The following is a 23,222-nucleotide window of genomic DNA, read 5'->3' on the forward strand; positions in this document are numbered from 1 at the left end:
TTGGCAGCAAATGAGAGCCGCCAAAGAATTATCACTCAGCTTCGCAACTCCCCTCAGTTTGAGTTCATTGTTCAAACTGACGATCTGCCAATTCAATAATTGCGCCGACTGTCACGGCTCCCGCAGTGTATGAAAACTTTCACATCTTGCCGTTCATAATTCACATCATGATACCATAAAGACAACTGATTGATCAACAGTACCTCACCATTAGTGATACGCCTCTCCAGTCGAAAATTACGAGTTCAAGTGGTTCTTGTTACAACAGGCATTTATTGCGGTTAAGAATGCAGCGAGAACTGTACAAAATAAAGTGATACCTCAGCTCACGAACATAATTGTTTCCCAGAAAGTGTGTGTAAGGCGAAAAGTTTGTCTTCCGAACATTTATTTCCCATAAGAAACCATTAAAATGAGAATAATCCGTTCCCAGGTCCCTATAAAACATAATTTTCTTCTAAATAAGCCTTAAAACTACACAAAAATATACCTTATTTTATGTATAATAAATGTGCTATTGTATTGTAATTAAAGAAATAAACTGTACTGTATAATAAAGTCGTTTTATTTACCTTTGTGATGGTAGTTCTTAAGGATGGTAGCAATGGTAGACTTACTTCATTCGCGAGCGTTTCACCGCGTAGAGTGTTTATGGAACGGTTGCCGCTCATTCGCGCTTTCGTGCTCACCGTAGCGGAGGAGGCGTGTCCCTTGGTGAACAAGGAAGTGGAGCACTTTAGCGAGTCAACAAAAAGTGAGCACCGCTAACTACTTTCACCTCTTTCCTGGGACTAAACTGCCATGGCACTATTTTCTCCTTTTTTGAGGTACGTGATAGCACTTTCGCTTTTTTTAGTGGCGCGAACTCCATTGACTACAATGCAAACGCGCCGCCGAATCGCCGTCCCTTGCTTTTGGTGAGAACGTAGCATTAGGCTTAACACTAGCCTGTGGTGGGGTCTTTTTCGGTCCCATAATAGCAAAAGTACACTCAATATGGTCCAAAATGTCTATCAAACACAAACCGCGTCCGCACTAAAAGAAAGGGGGTGACGAACTGGGACGCCGTGAGCGTGCGTCAGCTTCTCGTGGCCGCCACCGTGGTGCTGTTCGACCGCGTGGTTTGGTTCGTCCGCCGAAAACGAGTTCGTCAGCAGACACTATATGCTCGCGAATTTAATGTTCGTGAGGCGAAAAGTTCGTGAGCTTAAGCGTTCGTCAGCAGAGGTTTTACTGTACAGAAAACACCATATTAAAGAGCTAAATAACACAAAATAATTCTCACAGAGAACATAAAAATATACACATTCAAGATATAACATCCATTTGCCATATAGACCTGTAAATATACCCTAAATAAACCTGCTAACAATGATAGCATGCTAATGGACTTGCGCTAGCATGCTAGCGAGCTAACAGTAGTACACTACTTCCAAAAGGCCTCGTAAATACTAACAGAAAGAGTGCAAATGCTTGCAAATATGTTACCTCATTGGCCGTATGTACTAGAGAGGAGTGAAATCGCTTCTTCTAACAGCTACAACAACAGCTCTTCAGGATGGTTTTCCATCGGCTTACCAGGAATAACATAGCAATGCGCCAGTCATTAGCGTCCCCATACAAAACACACATAAAGAACATTAGTTCCACTATAAAAAAAAAAAAAACGAGCCCTTAAAACAACAAAATTCTTACAAATGCATAAAATAAATATTAATATTGAAATGAAATTAAACTAAATGTATTTAATTTCAAAGCTGACTCTCCTGGCAACTACAATTAGATTCAGACTGAATGTTCTCAGAGGGAAGCTTAGAATCTCGCAAAGTGTCTTCAGCAGGTTGCGACAGAAATACGGCACTAGTACAAAGAGACTGGAAGAGTCACAGAAAGGCATAGACGTGGAAATCCTTGGAAATGTATTGATCGATTCATGCATCGATTCATGCCTTTCATGAATTTAGTCGTTCGGCTCTTTGTTCGACCCATTTATAAAAATTGACAATCGGCAACTCTTCGCCGCACACCAAGCGAATCAGCACCACACAACAGAAAAACTACAACTTTGTATCGAGTTTGGAGGCTCCACGTACAATAATACTGTGTTCTTTTATTAGTTAACCACAAAAACATGGTGTGATTTGTCAAGGAACAAGCAGATGGCCACAAAAAAATGGAAACAGCTGAAAATTAGGAGAGTGTGTGCGGATAATGACATTTTTTTTTTCTTTGCGAAGTTCTGCGAAATAAAAGACTTCACTTGAAGAGTAACGTTCTAATTTTGCTATACAAAACTTCATTTCGAGCCTTGATGCATACAGTAGGCTACTTTATACACTTTACAGTATGGTTGAAGGATGTAAGACAGGGGTGTCCAAACTTTTTCCTATGAGGGCCACATACAGAAAAATAGAAAGCTGCAAGGGCCACTTTGATTTTTTTTAGTGAAGTTATTTATTAACACATTCATTGCCAGACAGCAAAAAAATGCATCATTTGACGTCTTTTTCCGTCAATGGCAGTGAATGAGTTCAACATGGTAAAGATCAATGAAGCAATTATAAATTGTTGATATAATGTACAGTTACTTACTGAAAACTGCTAACAGTCACAAGGCAAATAGTGACCCCTGTGTGCCATTATATTAGATATGACTCTCCACTGAGCAGCAGCTGATCCCAACTTGACATTCTGAACCACAAGAACAATCGGTCGTCAACTGACCACACTTAACAACAATTAATGTGATTTTTTCACATTTTTTTCCATTAATAATTAACCATTAATTAATGTGATGTTTTCACAAATTGGACGTTGACACTAAGAAACAAGTGGATGAAACTATTTTTATTTCTGGAACTGAATTATTAGCTGCAAATTTGTGTCTTTGCGTAGCTAGAAATGTTTAATCCACCCTCTTTTTAACAGCATTGAAAAATTATTTTTAGTATTTGCCGCGGGCCGCCAAAAAATGTATGGCGGGCCACAAATAGTAGTTTGGACACCCCTGATGTAAGCGCTATACCTCCGTAGGTATGAATGGGCTGCACCACTGTACAGTGTCAAAGGGGTTATCAACTGATGTTTACAGCATGAGGCTGTGATCCTGTATTTTACACACACACAAAAAACTGTAGGTGTGCAGACCAAGGAGGGAAGTCAGAGTGCGTCCAATCAGAACTCCCTGCAGAGTGAGTGATACGCTGGAGTCTGCCCTTGTCCTTGGCTGCAGTGCAGCAGATGGTGACAGAGGGGGTGAGGAAAGACTCCATTATGGCTTTGTGTTAAAAAAAAAAAAAAAAAAAAAAAAAAAAAAAAAAACAAAAAATGCACCATCATTGTAACTAGTTGGCAGGACTTTCACAGCTGTCACACAATCCTCTTTGTTGATAGGGTCCTGAATACTGAAGTTGATTGAGGTCAGGGCTATCAAGTTCTCCCATACCAATCTCATCCAAGCAGACCTTTACGGACCTTGCTTTGTGAACCGGGAATGCACTTTGATAAATTGCTCCCAAGAGTTTGGAAGCATAGAATTGTCCAAAATGAATGAATACAAATACAGAGGGACCTGACTAAAATAGTTGTACAGTAGGGGGATATCTGGCTTTATTTTAAGCACACATCAAGCACGAGTGTTCTCTTTTAAAAGCAGACACCAATCCTTTTTTTTTTCCCCCCCCACACAGTTGACATCAAGCTCACATGCAAGTCAGACTTCTATAAAGAGAAATGACGAGCACCATTTGACAGTGCTTCTCCAATCCCACGAGGGGAACAAACACACATCATCACCGCTGGAGTGGAAGACTGCACATCAAACCAGAAGAAACACAAAAAAACAACAACAACAACAAAAAACACCAGCATCTAAAAAAAACTTTGAAAAACAAAAGGTACCCAATTCTTCTCTCTCTCTCTCTCTCTCTCTCTCTCTCTCTCTCTCTCTCTCTCTCTCTCTCTCTATTTATTTATTTATTTATTTATTTTTATGTCTGTGGCCCATCCAGCGAAATCACCAACGATCAACAATCAAAGGGCCACTGCTGTGAGCTGCATAGCCCAACCCGGGCCAGAACTGCCACAAGCAATTCAGCAGACACTCAATAGCGCCGTCACTTGTGTTAAATAAGAGCGAGCTTGCTATTTGCGAGCTATTTTTCGCTATGCCGGTTGTGTGTCCTGGGACAAAAGAGACGTGCTGTGCCACAAAAGAAGTCAGCTCACTTCAGTTGTCTCCCTGGCAATAGTGAGAAGCAAACAAAGAACAAATACGTTGTTATTGTACTCAAGTAGATCTTCAGGTAACAAATACATTGCTTTGTCTCAATGAAGTCGGATTAGCTTCATGCTAACAAACAATGCCAAACGCAATTGACAGGCTAACGGATAAAGATAAAAACAAACCTTTACTGGGCTCACATCACCTACCGTGGGGTAGTCAGAGGCCGAGGGAACTTCTGCGCTAGCTACTTGCACACAGCTACTAGCAAGCAACAAGTTTTGACTGCCTACTAGTGCCGCCTAAGCACGTTTTGGAGTCGCTCCTAAGACAGTAATCATCGTCATCGCCTCTATGACGGTAAATAAGCTACATTTTTGACAAGTATCGTTCTCACAAAGAAAAGATGGGGAATCCATGCTAACTGCTAAGCTAACCTTGGATTGACACAGCTAGCACATTTAAGACTGGAATTTATGCTGCATTCGAGGATGGTCGGAAGTCTGACTTTTTTGAGTTCAAACCAGGAAGTGTGTACGGGAACGCCCCCTTGAACTCGGAAATTCCACTTGTGAAGTCGGAAGAAAAAAAAGGACTACAATGTGACGTCACTCTGAATGGCAAAACACAATTTACTCGAATATAAAACTATAGATAGCTTTCTTCATTCATAAATATTCGACATAACTCCACGTAACGCAACATACATGACAGGATTGCCGCAATATCCCTGCATGAAATTATGCGGTCAACTACTAAACTTTATGGAATGCTTATGAAATAAGATTAACACTATAAATTGAGCAAAATTGCAAAAAGGTAAGTTTTCTGGCGGTCTAAATGAGTTTTGAGGATCAAAACAAAAAACATTTTATCACTATCCACCATTTTGGTTGTTTATGTTCGCCTCGAACGCTTTCAGGTCGTTACTGGGAATAACCAACTCGGATATATCCGACTTCCGACCATCCTCGAATGCAGCATAATGCTGCATTTGAGGAAGGTGGAAAGTCAGATATATCACACTTGGATTCTCCCAGTTCCGAGCTCAAAGCGTTCGAGGCAAACGTAAACAAGATGGCTGAATGCCATAAATTGTTTGTTGTTCTGGTTAACGCAGTCATTCCGAATCACGTTGTGAACGTCAACCTATTTCAAATAACTAGTTAAAGTAAGAATACATAAATATAAATAAATATCAGTTTAAAATATTGTAAGTTATGTTTTGCTATTTACGCTCTGTCTCTCCATCCGGCTCGCCATTGTCGAGCGGCATTAGATTTAAGTCAGTGAAGTTGGGGTCCTTTTTTTTTTTTTTAGACTTCGCAACTGGAATGCACAAGTTCAAAGGGGCATTCTCGTGCTCATTTCCTGGTATGAAGTCAGAAAAATTTGATTTCCCACTTTCTCGAATGCAGCATAAGTGCTTGGGTGATTTGCCACTTCTGCTTCCCAGTCCCAGTAAATTCTGCTTTGAATGCTACAAAAAAACAAAAAAAAACAAAAAAAAAAACAGTCAACTGGTGTGGTCATGCAATCAGATGAGTAACAAAAAAGAAAAAAAATATTTTAGCAGTGGCATCAGCCTTAGTAGCACCTCAGCAGCAGCAGCAGCAGCTGTTTGGCACCTTCTGCTTGCTTGAGCTCATCGAGGACTGGAGGAACACTTGGATTCAAATAAGCTGTGATGGTTGTGTGAAATTTCAACATGTCCTTTATTTTTTTATTTTTTTTAATCATGTCCCGATGCTACAGTGTGATCGAGGGCAAACAGGCACTCAAAGTGTCGGGCTTTTCTCAATATGTGTCCCACATTTGGATTAACAGAAGAGCACTTAGAGTGCTCAAGATCTAACCGCGTCGGACAACCTAAATGCCCTCCCTCCCTTGTGGTGCACGTGAGGAGCTTTGTTATCTTTTCTCCGTGCCTAGATTGAAGGCAACAAAAAAAAAAAGAACATTTATCTCTGTGCGCTGTTATTTTGAGCGCTCATGAAGAACTCAGTGGCCTGGAGGAACACAAAATTTCATTTTAGGAGGAAATAAATTATGATCCCCCATATAAGAGGGGTGATAAAACTCATTTTCATCATAAATCCAGTTGGTAGTTATGGTTTCCCTTAGAGGACGGCTAAGGTCATATACAGAAAATGCACTGTAATGTGTAATCATACTTCATCGTATCGCAATTGCACCCTTAACAAGAAAATAAGTTTGAAATCAAAAGTCATGGAAGCTGGTGACAATCACAAATGAAGGTTGTTGAATGTATGTGAAGAATGGAATTGGTGAAAAAAAAAAGTGTGTAGCAAAGTAATTTGTTTATCATGGCGGTTAAGTAATGCCAATACAAAATATCAGGGGTGTGCCAAAAAGTGTCAAAATGGCTGCCTTCTGATTTGACTAAAAAAAAAAATGCTCGATTTTAATGTTTAACTCATATTCCACTAACACAATATTAACCAGAATACCATATTTGACCATTGGGGCTGCATAGAACATATTATGGTCCAAAAAAATATTTGCGTCGATTTCCCCATTAATGTTTGTTCAGAAAAAGCTATTAACTCATTCACTGCCAGTCATTATAGAAAATTTTTACATTTCCAATACTCACGTGATATTACATTCAATAATTATATATATACCGAATCTACCAAATAACAGAATAGACTCCCTACTTTTTGTCCCGTCCCGTTCTTTTATAATTGACAGCAGAAAAATGTAGGTTTGCCAAAATACAGCCATTTCTCCCATGGACTCTGAAACTGTGTTTATTTCCTATAAAATGGGGCAATGATGTCATCTACCGGTGGTTGGGCATCAGTAAAGTTGTTTCCAAGTTTGATATTTACAGTGGAGCATGCTCAGATTCGCCCCCATTTAGCACCGCTCTAAAAAATACAATTGACAAGTATACTTGTCAAAGGCAGTGAATGAGTTAAAAGTGCACCAGTAGCTATAAGGGTGATTAGAATTTGTTCTAACTAGTGATGGTAGGCCATCTTAAATTAGCTAACGATGTTTACTGTAGATGAGCAGTTCTGCTTTGCAGTGAACAGTTTGTCTTTTACGCAATCTTTCCTGCTGGTTCGTGCTTATTGTGTGTGAGTCTGCAGTAATATTAGTCTGTAAAATAGCAAAATCCCAAGTTACAGAGAAAAATATGTGATAAAATATTAGCTACTACGTACACTTAAAAATTGGTGCTCGTGAGATGGCAAACTTTGGACTTAGATATGGCGAGTGTTGACTGTATTGTCTGTAAAAAGTGACTAAAAAGCGTAATTTATGGGCAGACTTTCTGCCAAAATGAAACAAACAAATCCATGAAGCAAAAACATCATCAAGACTGGTGCACCACAAAAAATGATATGCACGCAGGCCTTGAGTTTGACGCACACACCTTATAACATTGAAAATGTTTTGGACAAGCTTAACTACGTGTACATGAATTGCCTCATTAAACGCAATGCAGTTCCACCAAAACGTAACATATAATCGAGTCTTCACCACGGCAAACATAGCGACTAAAAAAGGAAACTTTCCCTCCTTAAACACCCCCCGTCTGCATTAAGAAGACAGGATACGCCGCACTGTCACCTAGTTTCCATGGTAACCCGTCACTATGGAAACAGGGCCTGGAAGAGACTCGGGAGTCGGCTGGCGGAGGAGCGCACACGGGCGGGCGAGCGCGGCAAGTGAAATGGAAAGCGCGGGACCTCGCTCGCGCTTACGCCCGACTGATGTCAAGCGGCAACACGCCTTCCACCTTCCTTTTGTGACCGACTGATTGAATGATACTCTTCAAGTCGGCCTGCCCGTCGCTTTGGGTGTGGAAAACGAGTCGACGGACGAGCTCCCTGAACATTTGAGGGAAGGAGGGAGTCGCCTCATTGGCATGCGTCTCACTCGTCTGGTGGAGATGTACAGCAAACATTACATAACGACCACCAAGGCTGCCCCAACAGCAAACATTTGAGATGTGTGTGTGTTCGAGTCCCGCCATCTCCGTAACAACCTTATCTGTTTGGACAAAGACATTTGAACCTAATTGCTTGTAACCCTCCCTACACGCTTTATTAAACACATTAAAACACACTTAAACCTTTAAAAGTTTCGAAAGTATTGCTTAGCAGTTGTTAGCGCTCCCTTGCTGTTAAGAAACAAGACCCTGTCGTATAACATCACTTGCACAAAATGAAAAGAAGACGCTCTCGCTTCCCCAAATAAGAGGCTTGCTAAAAGCTATTTATTTACCAAAACGGAATTAACATTGTATATTAAAACACCAAAAAAAGTTCAAGCAAACCATATAGTCAAAGTCTGCTAGCTTAATGCTAACATATAATGGGAAATGCAATGGACGATTAATGGACATTAACATTGATGTTTATGGAAATTATAAACATTTCAAGCAACTGCAACACATACTGAGCAGAATAAATTAATAAAAATAAAAACAAATCATTCTATCTGTGTGGAGCAACATTTTCAGCCTTTTCGTTTTATTGTGCTGCTGTGCGCAAGTTCTCTTTCTTGTGGTGTTTTCCTAGACTTTGCAAAGGTATATTGGGTATGTAGAAGCCAGTAATGTAATAACAACCCATAACGTAATAAATTTGCCCTTTTTTAAATGCAATAGGCCCATAACATACTAACTTACCAATAACGTGACAAAAATGTTGGACCTATAACGAAATAACGTTTATTTATTTTTGCCTGGCCAATAACATAATAACTTATGATAATTTTGTAATTTTTTTTTTGATCGACGATCGAAATAAACAAGTTGTTTTCATAGAGGGGCAAGGTCATAAAAGTGACGTCATCTTCTAATGTGAAAATGTCAGCCATACATTTGTACAAGGACAGAATCAGAACATAACGTGACTTTCACAGCGAATGAAGCGTACACATGCCATCATCAAGTGTCATTGAACACAATACTAAAGTGGTTTTAATCGACAAAAATGCAAAACCTGCTGATGACGCCACACTTTACACCTTTTCTTGGACTTCATCTGCATATTTATACCGAACATATTTTTTTTTCCTTATGTAGAGCAAAGTGTTTGTGTGTGAAGTGTGCGCCTGCCAACGCCTGCTGCTGACAGCTGCTCGCTGCTCCTCTGCCGGGAGGTGTCACTTCAATAAAATCGTGCGCTTGTCAAGAAGTAGTTGTTATGATGCCGAGCCGTCTGACCCACTCAAACAACAAATCTGGGAACAAATAAGAAGACCTTACTTCGCATTCACATAGTCAAATTCTGTGATCAGGGAACAATAATCCCTTTACCCGTTTAGAGTGTAACAACCAAGGCGTCAAAATGTGTAGAAGGAGTTCTCAGCTCACGATAAGTAAGATAAATAAGCCACCATTTAACACGAGAAGAGATGCGTATGGACAATGTTTAGCGGCGCTAGCAAGCTAACGCTCTTAGCTGGTCCCGTGCGGAGCAAGTTAGCTTAGCGCCTAGCATTCCCGCAAACTACTGCTACATAGCAGGGACGGACCGTCATCGTAAACATATCCTGCTACTTCCCAACATAATATAGTGTGTATAGTAACGCAGATCTTAGCTAGTCCTGTGCGCGGAGAAAGTTAGCTTAGCACCTAGCATTCCCCCAGACTACTGCTACATAGCAGGGACGGACCTCCATCGTAAACATATCCTGCTACTTCCCAACATAATATAGTGTGTAAAGTATGTCTTCCAACGCTCATTCAAGACTTGGCTTGGGGATCAGAAGGTCAGAAAAAAAACAATTGAATGCTGTTGAGGAAGAACTTGGAACTCCATTTTGGAGAAAAGATGACTCTGAAGCCGCAAAATTCTGCGATTTGAACCGCTGTAATGAATGACATCACATAAGCCCTCCTCTTGAAACTGACATATGGTAATGTGTCCTAGCAGCTCAATATCATATGACTGGACCATAAGTCAACAAGCGGTTAATAGAGCTTAGTTTTACTGTATTTAAAGTAATTTTTCAATGTTATGTTCTGGCTCCTTCCTTGTGTTTTTAGTAAGTAAAATTAAATATTAATGTCATGTCTCATCACTTATGTTAAGTTCTTAGTTTCCGTCCTGTTTTTCATGTCATCTGATCTGTTTTTATTATGTAGTTATAGTTTCCTCTTGTGTCAGCAGCTTTACTTCCTGTCCGTGTTTTCCCTCGTTGGCCTGATTTTCTCCACCTGTGACCAGAATAGTCTGAGTTTAGCCCTGTCTGAGCTAGACCGTCATAGTAAACGTTGCCTTGTTTCATGTCCAAGTTTCCATGCTTTTTGTTAATATTGTTAAAGCCAGTTTTTGCCTCCAGCCTTTTGCTGTCAAATTTAGTTGCTACTTTTGTTCCTAGTTATTATTAGCCTTGCCTTCCTAAGTTGTTATTTTTCTTATATTGTTTTTGCGTCCAGCCTTGCTGTGAATTTCTGTTGATACTTTCAAATCACTATTGAATATTGAAATAAATCAGTCTTTTTGTGACTCATGAGTTGAGCTTTTGGGTCCTGTGTTGCATCCTGGTCAATTACTTCCTTAAAGGGTTGTACGATCGTTACTATCGATGCTAACAATTAGCATGTCAATGGCATTTTCCATTCATGTTAGCATTTAGCTAGTGGGTAGAGATGTGCGGGTGAAGCTTTCTGAACCTTTTGAAGGTTTTTTTTTGTTGTTGTTGTTGTATTTTCCCAACTTGTGCCGAGAAAGATTCGGAGCTTTGGTGAAAACAACAAATAGGACATCTAGTGGATGAAAGAAGTAAAAGCAACCTATGCCATTAAAGTGTGAAACAATCACTCACTTATCTTTCACCAATAAAAGTCTACATCAGGTACAGAGCATGTTATTCACAGAAGCCTGTTTTCATAAATTAAATATATATACCCACGCCACCTGCACCAAAGGATAGTGCTTCGAACATCATCAGTCACGTGATACTTCATGCAAAATGATACAAGCTCCTAGGGATGTGACGATAAGCGCAATATCGTGATATCGTGATACTGAAACTGCCACAATATCGTCGTCGTCATGTTCACAATATTTAAACGCAACACATCAGTTATAAAACTCAGGTTGATTTGCATTTGTGCAATTCTAGAACCCTCTGGTGGCCAGTTTTATAGTGCAATTTAATTTTCATTGTGGATGTTTTGGCCCTTCTATGTTTAAAATCTACACTAATTGTCAGATGAAGGGGAACGTAATATCCCTGTGAAGTCAATATGTGGAACTCAATGTGTGCGTACACTAACAACAACAACAACAACAACACAATAATAATAATAATAATAATAATAATAATAATAATAACATTGCTGTGATGTACAAAAGCACAATATTGTGCTTTCTTTTCTTAGTATGAGCCCATTTTTTTTTACAATATTGTGACCTTTTCTAAATAACGTCAAACTCCCCACAATATCATGATAATTATCGTATTGTGACGTCACTACAAGCTCCGAAGCACAATTTCTAAGCAGTGTGATCCAGGGAATTCATTTGAACATCTCTACTAGTGGGCCAGCGAACTGTTATCCCAAGCAGTGACTACTCAATTGTCTGAGTTTTCAATGTTAAATAAATGACGTGAAGCAAATAGCTGTCTGCACGTGCTGGAGTCTTGACATCTCTTTTATTCACGTCCTCGTATGCTTGTGAGAAGCACGTTTGATATCGATGCATGTGCAGCACCGCGGCCCAGATGTTCCGCAGTGGAATCCCTGCACATCTGGCCGTGTGTACTCGCACCGGGGCGGGCGGGATGTGCCAAGCGGCACGGTACGAGATGGGTAAAGATTATAGAGGAGAGCGGCGCGGGTGACAGAAGGCCGGAGAATCCGAAAAGATGATGGATGGATTTACCCTCGATAAAGGAGATGGAAATGAAAAGACACCTGCGGATGTGAGATAGGCGAGGGAAAATGCGTGCGGATTTACACGCGCGCACTCTTCAAGATATTCTGTGAGAAGGGCTCATGCCAGATTGTTGAGCACTTTCAAGAGGGTTCGTCTATTCAGGAGACATCAAAATACATCGGCAGCTTTCCTGCTTGGCCTTGATGGAGTGGAGGTGAACATAATAGGATCACGTGGCCTCCCCTTTCTATTTCTAAGACACGGTGGAATGTGTGCCCGGAGGTGGTGCAATGCAAATTATGAGACGTATTAAAATAAATCCAGTGCAGTTAAGATGAAAACTAAGTATACAGTAGGGCATATGAGGTCTAAAACTATTTTTTTGTTGTTTTTATTTTGTTTTCTCGGTCGTGAAGAGGGATGACAACTAACATGTGACATGATCCGTTTGTACCTGCGAGTGTATTTCTGGCAAGAGGGTAAATCCTCCAGGGTCCAAATCAGCGGCCTCTCCGTGCACCGTCAACTCCTTTAAGCAGCAAATTGCCGTAGTGGCCAGGCTGCCATTAGTGAGAAGGTCATTTTGATCACTTGATATGGATTCGTTTTTCTGGATCTAAGCCAATATTCACTTCAAGCATTCAGGAATTATTGACTTATTTTGCTCGTGGGCTCCCCCTGCAGGTGTGAAGTGTATTTAATTCCAGGTGGCTTATTGGAAATGAAAATCCACACGGAGACTAAATTTGCTTGGTATTGGCATGAGTTACTAAACAGTTCAAGATAAAGATTCCTTGAGACGGTGTCGAACAAAGTTATTATAGTCATACCGAAAACAAACCAAAAAACTAAAATTGAGAAAACATTTTTGGAAATGAAATTAAAACTACATAATTTATATAACTAACTACAACTGTAATTATAGCAAAAAAAAAAAAAAGTCATTTGTTTTCATTTTTGTCAATATCAACACTTTCGGCATTAATTTTGAATGTATTTCAGTATTGAAAACCTCACTGAGAGGAATTTGAGAGAAGTTTTATGGTAAATTTAGATACATGCTCCTCAAAAGTCTATAATGTAACGTGGTGTGCCTCACGGTTAAATTTTAGGTCCTTTCTTGTTTGCGTTTTTAACTCATGTAAAGCACTTTGAGTTGCATTCTTTGTGTATGTGAACAGTTCAATATAAATGATTGATTGATGATTGCGTCCAAGAAAGAAGCTCAAATAGTCTTTTGAAAATTGCAGTTTACTTTGACACAAAGGCGACCTTAAAAAAAAATCTGGCATGCCACAAACACTAAAACTAATACTAAAACTAATGAAAACTAAACTAAAATGAAGCATTTAAAAAATAATAAACTACTATTAATATTACTACCAATAATACTCTAAAACCAACTAAAGCTGAATTTTAAAAACAAAAGTCAAAGCAAAAAAAAAAAAAAAAAAAACCATGATGAAAAATTATTCAACCTCAAGCAGAAGAACGTTACATCAGCTAAGGCAAAACTTCTCCCAGAAGCAAGAGTTGAGAACATCCAGTGCCATCCTTCCGTTTTTGTTGTTAGCACACAGTTTTCATTGGACCATAACGCATTTTCCCGTATGTATTTAGGGAAATTCTAAGTATGTTTTGCAAAATTTTGTAACTGGGGTGGAACTTTTCGGCCATAATTCCAAAAGTTATCTTTGGCACCAACACTGTGGAAGCAGCATCATGGAGCCTTGAAGCTCTTTTTGTTAAGGTTCCGGTGCGACCGGAGAGTGGATCCCAGAATCACTGAACACAGAGGAGTAAGCGAGAGGTTTTATTCACCAAAACACGTGAATATGAACATAAAGCGCTGGACACAGCCAGGAAAAAGGTTAACAAAAGGTGCTTGCAAATTGCAAGGAGGGAAATTAACACAACACAAAAAGACCCGAAGGCTACAAACCGTAAACACAAGAAAGCAACAACTTACTATAGCTATGAAACACGCCACATAAAAGTGGGAACAAAAAGAGACGTAGCAAAACTTACGTAGATGAAAATCGAGAATCTTGGACTATAATAATAATTAGCGAAGGCGAAAAACAGTAGAAACACTAGACGATGGCTGTGAGCAGTCGGCGCAACAACCCGACAGTGGCTGCAAGGAGTCCCAGTCCTTATGAAGGCCTAATAGGTGATGCCCTGCAGGTGTGGTGCAGGGGACACGCCCCTCTCATTAATCAGGCACTGTGAGACAAGGAAAACAGACTGAGAGCCCAGCAACATGACACTTTTGGGGCCTTGGACAAGGTGGAGGGAATTACATTTCCAAATAGTGTTAGTGAGCGTTAGCACAAACACTTTGGAAAAAAAAAAAGGTTGGGGAAAGCCTACAAGAACATCTCGGAGTCAAACAGAGGCACTTCAAATTGTGGCTCCTATTTAGCATGAGTTTGAATGAGGTTGGTTATTTGGAACAAAGCCACATTCCTAGTTATCAGGGTGTGAACACTTATGCAACCATATGACCTCAGTGGTTTATTTTTATTTCCCCTCTTTCAAAAAAAGAAAATCACTTGAGCGGTACAAGTTAGTCAGTCACATTAATAGTGAAAAATAAGTTTACAAAAACATGGAGTTTGAACAGGGGTGTGTAGACTTTCTATATCCACTCTGTGTGTATAAATATTAGTTTTAAAATATAGGCGGGGGTTTTGAGTAGAGATAGACCGATAAGGTTTTTTCGGGCCCGATACCGATACCAATTATTAGTAGGGAAGGATACCGATAACCGATATTTGGAGCCGATATTCAACTTCACTAAAAAGGGACATCAAAATTTGGAAAAAATACAAACTCCAGCTCTTATCTTTTTTTTAATTATTATTATATATTTTTTTTATTTTAAAGCATATGTTTATTGAGCAACTTTTAGGGTTAGTAAAATGTTTTTTTGGTTGTTGTTTTTTTTTTTTTTTTTTCAAAAATCTTAGTCAATACACAAGTTCTGGGATCTCCCAGGCACAGTAGCAGGTTTTCAAAAGTTCAATAAAAAAAAACATTTTTTACACAAAATAAAAGTATTCCAAAATTTCAAAATTATTACATTTTTACTTATCTTAGTTTTAATTTCAATCAAAAACAGAAGGTGCAGAGAGTTCCCAGTGTCGACAAAAATGAAAATAAAAACTTTTTTTTTTTATTTACTTTTAAATTAGTTCCCTGAAGTTAACGCTTAAAAAAAAAAAAAATGGCTCTATTATCGGCCATGTGATTCTTCAAAATGGCCGATGCCATGCTATATTTCTCAAAATGCTGAATATCGGCGCCGATAATCGGCCCAGCCGATAATCGGTCTATCCCTAGTTTTGAGGCTTGCCATGTTTAGTCTTGACAAGTTAAATTTTCCTGCTCAATTGGCAGATAACTTTGCATAAATTAAGTAAAATATTCCTTATTTCATTACTTTTTTCTTGTTTTGTTTTTTTTACTCAGTCTTTTTGCAGTGTACACACAAATTGTCTTATAATTTTAATAGTAAAAATAGCACAAGCCCGCTGTCAAAAGCAAACACGAATCCCAATTTCTCCTTCATGACATCATCAGACATTCATAATACAAGGGGGGGAATAAATCCAGCTCTGTGGCCGAGCGTTATGTCAGAGTGATGTTTTTCATTAAATTGGATGAGGGAGTTTTCCATGCAACCTCATGCCGCCGTTCCAGTCGGGAGTAATTATGCTTCAACATAAGCCTGCCTGCCTGCTTGTATGTTGCTCTTTTAATGCACAATACGCCATAAATGGGCATTCAGTTCAATGCTGGAAATTCAACATGTTTCTGCTCACTTAATTGTACAATTTTTCTTTCTTTCTTTTTTTTCCCCATGATACAGCTCAAAGTAGCACACCAAAATATGCAAGCACTACTCAAAATTCAGCCATTTTTTTCTACAAGCTTCTGCTGAGATGAAGGTGACAGATATTGAATATTACTGAACATTACTGAATATTACTGTGATAATATCACGATACACGATATCTACGATTTTTGATATATTATCAAAAAAATTGCAATATATCACAATATGTAACTGAAAAATCCAACAAATGCCCATAAAAAGGAAAATCTCTAATTATGCATTTATTCAATGGCAAAACTTTGTACAATGTACAAAGTTCTGCATAGTGCCTCGCTGCCTCTGAGCCTTTTAACTGTAAACATTGTAAAGTGAGACGAATTAAAGTGCATAAACATTTACAATATAACATTGCACAACTGGACACATTATATCGATATCTACCGTTAGTGCATCGATAATTTATTGCAACAGAGAGCGCAACAATATATTGCGATATCGATTTTTTCTCCCACCCCTAATCCCAACGCACTGTGTGTGTGTGTGTGTGTTTGCATTATACAGTAAGTGAATGTTTACCCGCTTTGCATTCCTATATTTCATACAGGTAGCAGATTTATGTACAGTACGTTGTTTACGACCCTCTGACAGGAATAATAAAAGCCATTTTCTCCTATCATCAAAACAATCCTTTTGTTTCATATTCAAATATATCGGACCGGCCTGCTGAGTTATTTACTTCACTTCCCTACACAGTATAAGTTATTGCTGTCTAAGCTCCTTTGAGCTATAAGCACACATGCAGCCCCAACCAACTGCCCGCCACTCACACACATATAATACACTAGCTTACTCTATTATAATCTCTGGAAACACATTTTTGCCGCATGACTTTTTAGAAGAAAATCTCCCTTGTCCTTACTTACATGATGATGATGATAATAATAATAATAATAATAATAATAATAATAATAATAATAATAATAATAATAAGAATAAGAATAATAACAATAATAATAATAATAATAATAACAATAAATATAATAATAAAGACAATAACAACAAAAATAATAATGATGATGATGATAATAATAATAATAATAATAATAATAATAATAATAATAATAATATAAATAATAATAAAACTTGGACGAAGCAACGGCTTAGAACTTGTAAACTAAGGCACTCATGAGTGTTTTGTAATGATATTTTAATAAAGTGACTGAGAAATATTATGATAGTATTATAGCATAATAAAAATGGCCCGACCAATTAATAAGCAACATTAGGTCTTTTAAAAAATATTTGAAGCAGACGCCGATTCCGATATTTGTCGGAATAAAATTGGGATAACTGATTAATCTGCCAATTAATTTAACAAATATAGTATGAATATATATCTTCTTTCTTGCTCCCTTAATGTTTAGAATAATAAAGATATTACTTACAAGCAGAACAATTGACTGTTTTAAAAAAAAAATTCCCCCTATGGAATTTGTTTAATTTTACAACAAAGAGGAAAATCATCAAAAAAAAAAAAAAAAAGTCAGATTTTGGGGGGAGGGAATGTTTAAATGTCATTATCTTTGTCTTATTTTTTCTTTTCTTTTTTTTTTTTTATAACACATTACAACGCAAGACAAAAATAATGACATCCAAGCAATTCCCCTGAAATAATTGGTGTAAAAAAAAAGTCTCTCTGTTGTAAAGTAAACAAATACTAAAGGACTATATATATATATATATATATATATATATATATATATATATATATATATATATATATATATATATATATATATATATATATATATATATATATATATATATATATTTATATTATTATTATTATTATTATTATTATTATTATTATTATTAATTGGCCATTGAAATTTTATTCGCCAAACATCAGAGTTGGCATCGGTCTCAAAAAATCCATATCAGTTGTGCCTTAATTAAAAAAATAATAATAATTACTCTCCTTGCATGGATGCATGTGTGCAGTCTTGCTATCTGAGTGATGTGCAACAAAAACATACTGCAGAGGCTCCAATGAAATTCTCTTCAGGAATCTAGTATTATAAATGTGGTACATTTAAGTATAAAGTATTAAAAATAATTGTGCACATTTAGTGATGGCTCTAGATTTGCTCAACACTGAAACTGTAACAAAATTCGAAGGAGATGTAATCCTGTGAGTTTAAATAATACAGTGTAATATTACAAGATGTTACACAGATTAGTTAGCATGACAAAAATCTCTTGATTTAAGTACAAGCATGCAAAGTGACCTGCACACTCGTGAGAAATAACATGGAGCAAGTGTGCGAAAAACGTGAGTGCACAGAGTGTGTATTAACGCGTGACACGTGTGCGTTCAAGAATGTAGTCACATTTACGAGCTATTACTACAGCTCAGGTTTAACATAGCTGCATCTGCCGACCCACGTCAGTGCATTACTGGGCACGTTATGTCCCGGTGGACGCGCTTTTACTCCCCATACGGTGTGTTGCGTTTGTCCGTGCGTGTGCGAATGCGTGCGGTAGTTTGAAGGAGGCGTCGAGTACGTGCAGGGAAAAGAGAATGGAGGGATTGTGTCTGGCTCAAGGGGGCCTTCCCTGTTCACAGCTGGGACGGACAAGAGTGCTGGATTAGCAAGCATGTCCGTGGAGAGACAGTGGAGCAGAAGGTGAACCGTCCTTCAGTTAACCAAGCGACTAAAGATTCATGCTGAATGGATTTTGCTTGGTCTTTGTCTTTTTAGTGAGATGATTCATGTTCCATGAATACAGATTGAAAGATGTGTTTGTAAATACATTACACGTTTAAAGATAATTTCTGAAAACAGTTAGCGATCTAGCTAGCTGTGCTAACACACCAAAAATGAATCTTTGCTTAGATGCCACAACTTACAGAACAACTTAGTGCAGTTTCTGGAATTCCCAAATAAGGATAGGAAGCCTCTGGATCTGGTTAGCTCACAAGCTAGCTGGTTGCTAGCACCTCTTGTCGTAGTAGCCTAGTATTATATGCCAAGCCCAGTGGATAGGAAAGTTGCTAAATGAGATAGCATCCACTTTTAAAAGGGGTGTGGTTTAACGCATTTCGTAGACGCCCACAGCATTTGTGAGCGGAGACAACAGGGTGAATTTTTGTACTTCTATCATTTACGTACTATACTTTCTTTTCAAGCCTCGTTTTTTATGCTTGATGTTTTTGAAAAAGAATTGGCAGGATTATTCCATTTTCATTTTACAGGGACCTTAAAAACAATTAAATCTTAATATATCAACATGAATTTTGTACAGTTCTCATTCATAAACCGAATTAATTTGTAAATTAAACTATTGTCAATAATATAAATATATCTACATTATATAATATATAATATATATAATTATATGATATATAAATATCAAATATTTTATGCAAGTATAAAATAGCACAAGAAAAAATTTTACACATACAATTTTCATGTATATCATTAAATATTCAAATTATATTATTTATAAATAAAATTTTAAAATTAAAATCTGTGACCAAATGAGCTATTTAAGATGGACATTAATACATAAAATACATATACATATCCACTTTAAAAAATAAAAAAAAATCATTAACGACTGATGTCCATTTTAAATGAAATTAAATTATCTTTACTGAACAGTCTACTGTAAGCCTTGAGCTTGAAACTCAAAGACAGTTTTTGATTTGCAATGATGATGCCACCATTGCTTCACATTCCAAGTCCAAGTGGAACTCGCATGTCTGGATATGCCGAAGATCCCTGGGCTAAATGGAGACCATTGTGTCTGACCTCGCTGGATGTTGAAGATGTTGAAGACGTATACCTGCTTGCTGTGCTGGTGGTTACACTGATGCTGCTGCGGATTGGATCCCACTGGCTTTTTCGTACGCTACGAAAAATGTCTGATCGCCAGAAGAATGCACAGGAAATGGCTGCAGCCACTGTGAGCGCCATCACTGGCGTGCAAGTCGGCCGAACTAAGGCCTGTGACGACACTTCTCTGGTGAAAAACAACCTTGCAGCACTTAACCTTGCCATGAACAGAATGAGGAGAGACATGGTCACAAGGTAGCTTGACTTGGAGAGAAAAGCTGGACTGGAGACTGCGATGAACCGGAATCGTGATGAAGACGGATCTGACTGAAGGTGTGGTCGGACACATGGCTTTCATTATGCCCAGATATCTAAAGCTACTGGACTGAGTCAATCTACATGGTTTCAATCAACAAGTGATCAACAAACTATTGGAACGAATCTACTAGTGTTGTTCCGATACCGATACTGGTATCAGCAGAGGTGCCGATACTGCAATAAAACAGTGGTATCGGTATCGGTGACTACTCACAAGTAACATGCCGATACCATTAATTCCAACGCTAATATAGGATTTTGGATGCAGCAACTTGTGACTTGCTCATGCACAACATTCACTGATATATGACATGTTCACTGCATGCTGATCTAAGATATCCTATTGGCCCTTGAATGCTCTGAACCAATGGCAGGACAGCTTTTTCATGTTGAGGAATAAAAATCGCAAGTATCGGTATGGTATCGGTATCGGCCGATACTGCAAAGCTGGGTATCGGTATCGGGAGCAAAAAAACGGTATCGGAACAACACTAGAATCTACTGTTTGGAACACAAACTACGTGCGATCAAATCATTGGTTGAAGATGAGCTGATTGAACTTTTAATAATCTATTTCCCTGAACTAAAAGACTCCGAACACAATCAACTGGATAACTAATATCATGGAAATGATGAACTGAGTGAACATTTATTATCCCTGCTTGACTTTTAACGATTAGTTGTTTGATTTTCTGCGGCCTAGTTTTGTATGGGGGCGGGAAATTATAAGCTTCATGCTTCTTCCTGCCAGCACTTTTTCTTTTCCGTTATTATATGTTGAAATTGTATGATGAAATGCTTGATTGTCACAATGCTGTCCGAAAGGAAAAATGAACAAATAAAATAAAAAAATAAAAAAATAAAAAATAAAAACATTAAACACATTAACTCTTTGACTGCCAGCCATTTTCGGAAAAGGTAACCCCTATACTGCCAGCTGATTTACAGAATTTTACCGATCTTTCAAGCTCCACAGAAAATGTTGTGTTAGGACTATGGAAACGCGGATACTACCAAATGAAAGATTGAAGTCTCATCTTTCATCTAAAAAAAAAGTTTGTTTCTACCTTATTCGGATCTTCAGTAATCAACAATAGAAAACAGCTTCGTTTCACCCAAATCCTCTATTTTCTTCCAAAATACGGAGAAATCAAGCTTTTTGTTAAACGATGTTATTTCATGCACTCTAGTGAATTTGGCACTTTTTTTTTTGCATGAGTGATTCTACAAACACCTAAACTTCTATAAAACACTACCCCAACAATAAAAAATGTTTTTTGATTGCAAAATAACAGTTTATTTACATGCAACAGTAGCAATCCGAACAAACAATTTGGAAAACTCTTTGCAAACTATTTACACGTGCGCAACAGTTTTTGTCAGTCTGCTTCTGCATGGACTGATTTGCGTAGAGGTTGGTATGATGAACGATGTGCTGGAGAAGTTCATCCGTGATGAAGAGCTCCAGGATGTCAGCTGGCAGGTGGGAATTCAGCTCTGCTGCAGCATCCCTTGGTCCTGGTTTTGCAGCAAAGGGGAAGATGGTTGGCTGCCAGCCGAATTCATCAACTTCAAGCCAGCCAGAATCTTTGGGATCTGCAAATATACATTTCAATATCATATATTATTTTAGAGCACTGTGATGCAATGTGTGTGTGTGTGTGTGCATGTTTACCTTTTTTTCTTGGGTGTATTGGTTGATGCACATTCTGTAAATTATAGAAGACGTTTACCATCAAATATTTTATTAGAGCTGTGGAGAATCTTTTTTTTTTTTCTTTTTACCTTTGTTCTGCTCACTGTGAGAAGGGTCACTTTGGGCCCTATGAGGGGGAGCTGAAAGAAACATATACAATTACAATACTATCGAAAGACTTTCCTTTTATTGTTGCGGTGTATTGAAAACGTTTTTTTTTTTTTTTTTTACCTTTCTTTGTCGTAGAACCAGCGGTCGGACGTTGCTGTGAGCACGATCTATAAAACATACATTCACGTTTGTATAGGTAATAGATGTTCTAGTGTATATCAGCACATTTACACACGCTGCTAGCAGATCGCCGAAATGTTAGTAAAGTAATCTTACTAGCAATCTCTTAGCATGTTAGCGCTTACCTTCACGTTCTTTGGAAGACTGTCCAAGACTGTCTTGCATCGGACCCATAGTAGTCGTCATCGTCCGATGAAACGTCATCTGTGCAGACGTGCTCAGTTGTGCACCACTTTTCTCCGGTGTTAGCATCGCTAGCCGGTGCGGCCTTAGGACGTTATTAGCATCGCTAGCCGGTGGGGCCTTACGACGTGGTCGAAACGGCCGCGTCACCGCTTCATTATGACTTAACTCCGTCATCACTGTGCTCTTGAGCACTGGTCGATGCTTTTGAGCTTTGAAAATAAGGATCAAGCGTGAGCTGATTGCCATCTGTAGCCTTTTTGACTCCCTTAGCCAAGTTAGCCATTCTCTCCCCCTCAACACTCTAGCTCCGCCTCTCTTCTTCTACTGTTGTCTCTTACCCGATCTTGTCCAAAAGACTCATCATAGCCATCTAGTGGCCAGGAATACTCATTATAGTAACCCGATCGGCTTGATACTTGGAGCACAGCTGCCCAAGGCTTTCCTCCACCCGTTTCCATAAAAAAACATAGTAGACGTCAATTAACGTCTATGGCGGCCAATTCTAGGTTTATACTGAACGTCTTTAAACGTTTATGGCGGTCAAAGAGTTAAAAGTGAAATGTATTTTAATAAGCGCTATCCCTTTTTTTCAGACGGCATGCAAACACAAATTCTACAAAAAGATGCTGCGCCCGTATGAGCATATTGCTCATGCAGTCTTTCATCCCTCGCTTGGATGTTTGCGCATGCGCGGAGACAAGTGCAATAATCCACGCTCTCGCCGCCTCACGTGTGCTCCACTGCTCTACTTTCCGCTCGCTGGAGCTGTGGGAGGGAAGGGTTGCTTGCTTGGACCAACTCCCACCCACCCCATCTCTCTGTCATACACGCACACAAAACATACACTCAAGCATGCGCCCACGTTATATGCATAAACACTGTAAGAGAGTGCACGCGTCTCGGTTGGTCGATGCGCAGTGTGTGGATGAGCAACCGCACATGCAGAAAAAAAAAACAA

The 23,222-nt window shown here is 38.6% G+C and overlaps 1 protein-coding gene across 1 annotated transcript; it reads right to left on the reverse strand.

Moving 5' to 3' along the window:
* Positions 1-21,267: 21,267 nt before the first annotated feature.
* On the reverse strand, positions 21,268-22,927 carry LOC144015007 (uncharacterized). The gene is made up of 5 exons (XM_077515345.1): positions 22,204-22,927; positions 22,019-22,065; positions 21,877-21,927; positions 21,767-21,800; positions 21,268-21,687 (listed from the first exon to the last, which is right to left on the reverse strand). Exons 1-5 carry the CDS (start codon positions 22,508-22,510, stop codon positions 21,392-21,394), a joined length of 735 nt encoding a protein of 244 aa, XP_077371471.1. The 5' UTR covers positions 22,511-22,927; the 3' UTR covers positions 21,268-21,391.
* Positions 22,928-23,222: the final 295 nt, after the last annotated feature.

This window comes from Festucalex cinctus, chromosome 1, assembly GCF_051991245.1.
Source record: "Festucalex cinctus isolate MCC-2025b chromosome 1, RoL_Fcin_1.0, whole genome shotgun sequence".
Lineage (NCBI taxonomy): Eukaryota > Metazoa > Chordata > Actinopteri > Syngnathiformes > Syngnathidae > Festucalex > Festucalex cinctus.